This window comes from Hemitrygon akajei, chromosome 24 (genome assembly GCF_048418815.1).
Source record: "Hemitrygon akajei chromosome 24, sHemAka1.3, whole genome shotgun sequence".
NCBI lineage: Eukaryota > Metazoa > Chordata > Chondrichthyes > Myliobatiformes > Dasyatidae > Hemitrygon > Hemitrygon akajei.
In genome coordinates this window covers 47,422,707-47,429,347 of record NC_133147.1, presented here as the reverse complement: position 1 = coordinate 47,429,347, position 6,641 = coordinate 47,422,707, and the positions used below count along the sequence as shown (strand labels likewise).

Sequence of the window (6,641 nt, the reverse complement as noted above, 5' to 3'; positions counted from 1 at the left end):
TCTTTCACCTCAGACGGTTGAAGAAGTTTGGTATGGGCCCCCAAATCCCGAGAACTTTCTACAGGGGCACAGTTGAGAGCATCCTGACTGGCTGCATCACTGCCTGGTGCTGGGAACCACCTCCCTCAATCGCAGGACCCTGCAGAGAGTGGTGCGGACAGCCCAGCGCATCTGTAGTTGTGAACTTCCCACTGCTCAGGACATTTACAAGGACAGGTGTGTAAAAAGGGCCCGTAGGATCACTGGGGACCTGAGTCATCCCAACCACCATCTATTCCAGCTGCTCCCATCCGGGAAGTGATACCGCAGCATAAAAGCCAGGACCAACAGGCTCCAGGACAGCTTCTTCCACCAGGCCGTCAGACTGATGATTTGAGTGTTCTATTTATTATAAAATATTATAAATCACTATGATTGCACACGGCACATTTAGATGGAGATGCAACATAAAGATCTTTACTCTTCATTTATGTGAAGGATGTAAGAAATAGAGTCAATTCAATCTGCTTTAAACGTTCCTCGTACCCGTCAGTAGACACGTGAGTGTAGTTGTGTATCTGGGCTCGTTGGTTTGAGTGGCCTTTCACTGCGCTGTAACTCTGAATAGAAAGTCTTTTTGCTGGTCTCTGCAATGTTGGAAAGTGGGTCCTTGAGACCGAAAGAAAGGTCCCCACTATCAGAGCTGTGGGGGTGGGGAGAGGAATTCAGTAAGACCCTGAACCATGGGCACAGAATGAGGCCTTTTGGCCCATTGAGTCTGCCCCGCCCTTCCATCATGGCTGATTTATCATCCCTCTCGACCCCGTTCTCCTACCTTCTCCCCGTAACCTTTGACATCCTGGCGAATCAAGAACCAGGATTAAACCTCTGCTTTAAATAGACCAGCGACAACGTCTGCCTATGGCACTGAATCCCACAGACCCACCATCCTCCGGCTCAATAATTCCTCCTCACCTCCATTCTAAATGGGTGTCCCTCTAACTGTGAGGCTGTGTCCTCTGGCCCTCGACTCCCCCACTACAGGAAACGCCCTCTCCACATCCACTCTGTCGAGGACCTACGATTCATTTTTAGGTTTCAACGAGGTATCCGCCCTCATCCTTCTAAGCTCCAGTGAGCACAGGCCCAGAGCCAGCAAAAGCTCCTCCCGCGTTAACTCTTTCATTCCCGGAATCATTCTCTGGAACCCCCTCTGGGCCCTCGCCAATGTCGACACCTCGTTTGAGGGGTGAAGATTGGGAAAATGCGAACTGAGATTGAAATTGGATCGACAAGCCATCTTTTTTGGGAGGGGGGAAGGATTGCGGAGGGGGTGAAGTCTGCTGGATTTAATGTCTGTCCGAGGAGAAGCTGAAGGTCCGATGCCAGGCACCATCCACTAGAGGGGGCTGTCTCCGGGCGTGACTGTTTACATAGGTTTTTCTGTATTTTAACTTTGTCCCCCCCTCCCCTGCCGACCGGTTCCCAGAATCTTTGCCCCAGAACCCTGGCAAGCTGACGGCTTCCCATGTGTCCTTTTCCAGGAATACATCTTCCGCATGGTCACCGGCAGGACGGAATCCGGGAAAGGGAAGTGTCCCTTCGACCCCCGGGACGAGAGTATGGCCGCGCTAGTCAGTGAGTGAGGCTGGGGAGTGCATCGTTGGGAGGAAGGGGACAGATCACCACACTATAGGATGGGTGGCGAGGGGGGGGGAATGAGGAGGGTTGGGTGATGGGGAAGGCGTGCCACGCTATGGGGAGGGCCACAAGGGGGGAGGAGCAGTGAGGGAGGATGCCATGCTGTGGAAGGGGCAGTGAGATGGTGGGGGGAGGTGGTGTGGCAAGGAGGGAGCACCACGCCAGGGCTGAAGCAGTGAGGAGGGGTAGAGTTGGGGAGGAGGGGTAGAGTTGATGAAGAAGGAGGGGCAGTGAGGAGGGGTAGAGTTGGTGAAGAGGGAGGGGCAGTGAGGAGGGGTAGAGATGGGGAGGAGGGGTAGAGTTGGTGAAGAAGGAGGGGCAGTGAGGAGGGGTAGAGTTGGGGAGGAGGGGTAGAGTTGGTGAAGAGGGAGGGGCAGTGAGGAGGGGTAGAGATGGGGAGGAGGGGTAGAGTTGATGAAGAAGGAGGGGCAGTGAGGAGGGGTAGAGTTGGGGAGGAGGGGTAGAGTTGGTGAAGAGGAAGGGGCAGTGAGGAGGGGTAGAGATGGGGAGGAGGGAGGGGCGGTGAGGAGGGGTAGTGTTGGTGAGGAGGGAGCGGTGCTGAGGAGGGGTAGAGTTGGGGAGGAGGGAGGGGTAGAGTTGGGGAGGAGGGAGCGGTGGTGAGGAGGGGTAGAGTTGGTGGAGGGGTGGTGAGGAGGGAGGGGCAGTGAGGAGGGGTAGAGTTGGGGAGGGGGAGCGGTGGTGAGGAGGGGTAGAGTTGGTGAGGAGGGAAGGGTGGTGAGGAGGGGTAGAGTTGGGGAGGGGGAGCGGTGGTGAGGAGGGGTAGAGTTGGTGAGGAGGGAGGGGCGGTGAGGAGGGGTAGTGTTGGTGAGGAGGGAGTGGTGCTGAGGAGGGGTAGAGTTGGTGAGGAGGGAAGGGTGGTGAGGAGGGGTAGAGTTGGGGAGGGGGGAGTGGTGGTGAGGAGGGGTAGAGTTGGGAGGAGGGAGCAGTGGTGAGGAGGGGTAGAGTTGGGGAGGAGGGAGGGTTGGTGAGGAGGGGTAGAGTTGGTGAAGAGGGAGGGGCGGTGAGGAGGGGTAGAGTTGGTGAAGAGGGAGGGGCGGTGAGGAGGGGTAGAGTTGGGGAGGAGGGGTAGTTGGTGAAGAGGGAGGGCAGTGAGGAGGGGTAGAGATGGGGAGGAGGGGTAGAGTTGGTGAGGAGGGAGGGGCAGTGAGGAGGGGTAGAGTTGGGGAGGGGGAGCGGTGGTGAGGAGGGGTAGAGTTGGTGAGGAGGGAAGGGTGGTGAGGAGGGGTAGAGTTGGGGAGGGGGGAGCGGTGGTGAGGAGGGGTAGAGTTGGTGAGGAGGGAGGGGTGGTGAGGAGGGGTAGAGTTGGGGAGGAGGGAGCAGTGGTGAGGAGGGGTAGTGTTGGTGAGGAGGGGCAGTGAGGAGGGGTAGTGTTGGTGAGGAGGGAGCGGTGCTGAGGAGGGGTAGAGTTGGGGAGGAGGGAGGGGTAGTTGGGGAGGAGGGAGCGGTGGTGAGGAGGGGTAGAGTTGGTGAAGAGGGAGGGTTGGTGAGGAGGGAGGGGCAGTGAGGAGGGGTAGAGTTGGGGAGGGGGAGCGGTGGTGAGGAGGGGTAGAGTTGGGGAGGAGGGGTAGAGTTGGTGAAGAGGGAGGGGCAGTGAGGAGGGGTAGAGATGGGGAGGAGGGGTAGAGTTGATGAAGAAGGAGGGGCAGTGAGGAGGGGTAGAGTTGGGGAGGAGGGGTAGAGTTGGTGAAGAGGAAGGGGCAGTGAGGAGGGGGTAGAGATGGGGAGGAGGGAGGGGCGGTGAGGAGGGGTAGTGTTGGTGAGGAGGGAGCGGTGCTGAGGAGGGGTAGAGTTGGGGAGGAGGGAGGGGTAGAGTTGGGGAGGAGGGAGCGGTGGTGAGGAGGGGTAGAGTTGGTGAAGAGGGAGGGGTGGTGAGGAGGGAGGGGCAGTGAGGAGGGGTAGAGTTGGGGAGGGGAGCGGTGGTGAGGAGGGGTAGAGTTGGTGAGGAGGGAAGGGTGGTGAGGGAGGGGTAGAGTTGGGGAGGGGAGCGGTGGTGAGGAGGGGTAGAGTTGGTGAGGAGGGAGGGGCGGTGAGGAGGGGTAGTGTTGGTGAGGAGGGAAGTGGTGCTGAGGAGGGGTAGAGTTGGTGAGGAGGGAAGGGTGGTGAGGAGGGGTAGAGTTGGGGAGGGGGGAGCGGGTGGTGAGGAGGGGTAGAGTTGGGAGGAGGGAGCAGTGGTGAGGAGGGTAGAGTTGGGGAGGAGGGAGGGTTGGTGAGGAGGGGTAGAGTTGGTGAAGAGGGAGGGGCGGTGAGGAGGGGTAGAGTTGGTGAAGAGGGAGGGGCGGTGAGGAGGGGTAGAGTTGGGGAGGAGGGGTAGTTGGTGAAGAGGGAGGGGCAGTGAGGAGGGGTAGAGATGGGGAGGAGGGGTAGAGTTGGTGAGGAGGGAGGGGCAGTGAGGAGGGGTAGAGTTGGGGAGGGGGAGCGGTGGTGAGGAGGGGTAGAGTTGGGGAGGGGGGAGCGGTGGTGAGGAGGGGTAGAGTTGGTGAGGAGGGAGGGGTGGTGAGGAGGGGTAGAGTTGGGGAGGAGGGAGCAGTGGTGAGGAGGGGTAGTGTTGGTGAGGAGGGGCAGTGAGGAGGGGTAGTGTTGGTGAGGAGGGAGCGGTGCTGAGGAGGGGTAGAGTTGGGGAGGAGGGAGGGGTAGTTGGGGAGGAGGGAGCGGTGGTGAGGAGGGGTAGAGTTGGTGAAGAGGGAGGGTTGGTGAGGAGGGAGGGGCAGTGAGGAGGGGTAGAGTTGGGGAGGGGGAGCGGTGGTGAGGAGGGGTAGAGTTGGTGAGGAGGGAAGGGTGGTGAGGAGGGGTAGAGTTGGTGAAGAGGGAGGGGCGGTGAGGAGGGGTAGTGTTGGTGAGGAGGGAGGGGCAGTGAGGAGGGGTAGTGTTGGTGAGGAGGGAGCGGTGCTGAGGTGGGGTAGAGTTGGGGAGGAGGGAGGGGTAGTTGGGGAGGAGGGAGCGGTGGTGAGGAGGGGTAGAGTTGGGAGGAGGGAAGGGTGGTGAGGAGGGGTAGAGTTGGTGAAGAGGGAGGGGCGGTGAGGAGGGGTAGTGTTGGTGAGGAGGGAGGGGCAGTGAGGAGGGGTAGTGTTGGTGAGGAGGGAGGGGCAGTGAGGAGGGGTAGTGTTGGTGAAGAGGGAGGGGCGGTGAGGAGGGGCAGAGTGAGGAGGGGTAGTGTTGGTAGGAGGGAGGGGCAGTGAGTGAGGGGTAGTGTTGGTGAGGAGGGAGGTGCGGTGAGGCGGGAGGGGCAGTGAGGAGGGGTAGAGTTGGTGAAGAGGGGCAGTGAGGAGGGGTAGTGTTGGTGAAGAGGGAGGGGCGGTGAGGTGAGGAGGGCAGTGAGGAGGGGTAGTGTTGGTGAAGAGGGAGGGGGCGGGAGAGGAGGGAGGTAGGCTTGGTGAGAGGAGGGTGCTGTGAGGAGGAGGGGCAGTGAGGAGGTAGTGTTGGTGACGAGGGAGGGGCAGTGAGGAGGGGTAGTGGTGTGAGGGAGTGTATGGTGAGGAGGAGGGTGCGGTGCGTGAGGGAGGGGTCGTGAGGAGGTGAGGCTGGTGGGCAGTGAGGAGGGAGTAGGTGGTAGGTGGAGGAGGGAGGTGCGGTGAGGAGGTGGGAATTGCAATCCCGGAATAGGTAGCAAGTAAAAGCACCTTCCTCGATCTGACACCTGCCATGTCTCCTCCCTCACCGCCAACGTTCCCTAGACGGGAGTCTCTATGCCGGGGTCCACGTCGACTTTATGGGGATGGACGCAGCGGTATTCCGCAGTCTGGGAGATGGTCCGGCCATCCGGACGGAACAGCACGACTCGAGGTGGCTTAACGGTAAGCGGGAGAGCCACGCGATATGGGAGGGGATTCTGGAAGTAGCCAGCTCCCTGCGACTTAATCCTGATTGGGAAAAGAGCCTAGCCAGGGGAGTTCCTCCGGCATCTTGTTTGTGTTGCTCGGATTTCCAGCATCCGCACATTTTCTCTTGCTTGTTTCTGGCCGGGGAGGGGAGCATTTAGGAAACATCGATCACAACTCAGCTTCGGAACAGGATCAGACTGCACCTTGGGGACAAAGGACAGAATTTGGGGGGGGGGGGGGTTTGCATTTCTCACGTGGGAGGTGTTTATAAGCCTGCTGGTCAGAGCTGAGGAGCATCAGGATCCTGTTGATGAGGTCAATTGCAGGTTATTGAGGGGGGCATCAGATGAGATCGAGGGGACTCTGACATGATCAGAGTCACTGATGTGCGGTCAGTGGCCCCGCTATCAGGTACAGGAGTGGAGCCCGGTGTGCTCTTCTGCTCTTGTAGCCCGTCCACTTCAATGTTCGATGTGTTGTGCGTTCAGAGATGCTCTTCTGCACCCCACTGTTGTAAACCATGGTCATTTGAGTTCCTGTCAGCTTGAACCAGTCCGGCCATTTTCTCTCAGAAACAAGAGATTTTCGCCCACAGAACTGCCGCTCACTGGATGTTTTTTTGTTTTTCACACCATTCTCTGTAAACTCTAGAGACTGTTGTGCGTGAAAATCCCCGGAGATCAGCAGTTTCTGAGATACTCAAACCACCCCATCTGGCACCAACAATCATGCCACAGTCAAAGTCACTTAGATCACATTTCTTCCCCTTTCTGGTGATTGGTCTTGACCGTGTCTGCGTGCTCCGTGTCATTGAGATGCTGCCACGTGATTGGCCGATTGGTTATTTGTATCAACGAGCAGGTGCACCTAACAATGTGGCCAGTGAGTGTAAGGGAAGCATCTTAACCCTCGCACCCTTCCCCTCACATGTAGAGATAAAGATTTCAAAGGTTAGTCACATGTCCATCGGAAGACGGTGAACTGCCCCGTTTGCGTCAAATCAAATCAGCGAGCGTTGTGCCAGGTGCCCACGGCTCCCTAACCCGTGCTGCTTTGGAGTGAGGGAGGGAACAGGAGGAGGCCCACGCGGTGAGACGTGAGTCAGCGGTAGGAACTCGTCTC

General features: G+C 58.7%; 1 protein-coding gene across 1 annotated transcript in view; it reads left to right on the top strand.

Annotated features, from left to right (window-relative positions):
- The first annotated feature begins 1,527 nt into the window (after positions 1-1,527).
- Positions 1,528-6,641, top strand: part of LOC140716060 (semaphorin-3F-like) — a 29,109-nt gene continuing 23,995 nt past the window's right edge. The window contains 2 exon segments of the mRNA XM_073028746.1: positions 1,528-1,617; positions 5,373-5,492. Of these exon segments, the coding sequence (XP_072884847.1) occupies positions 1,539-1,617; positions 5,373-5,492 (199 nt within the window). The 5' untranslated portion in view covers positions 1,528-1,538.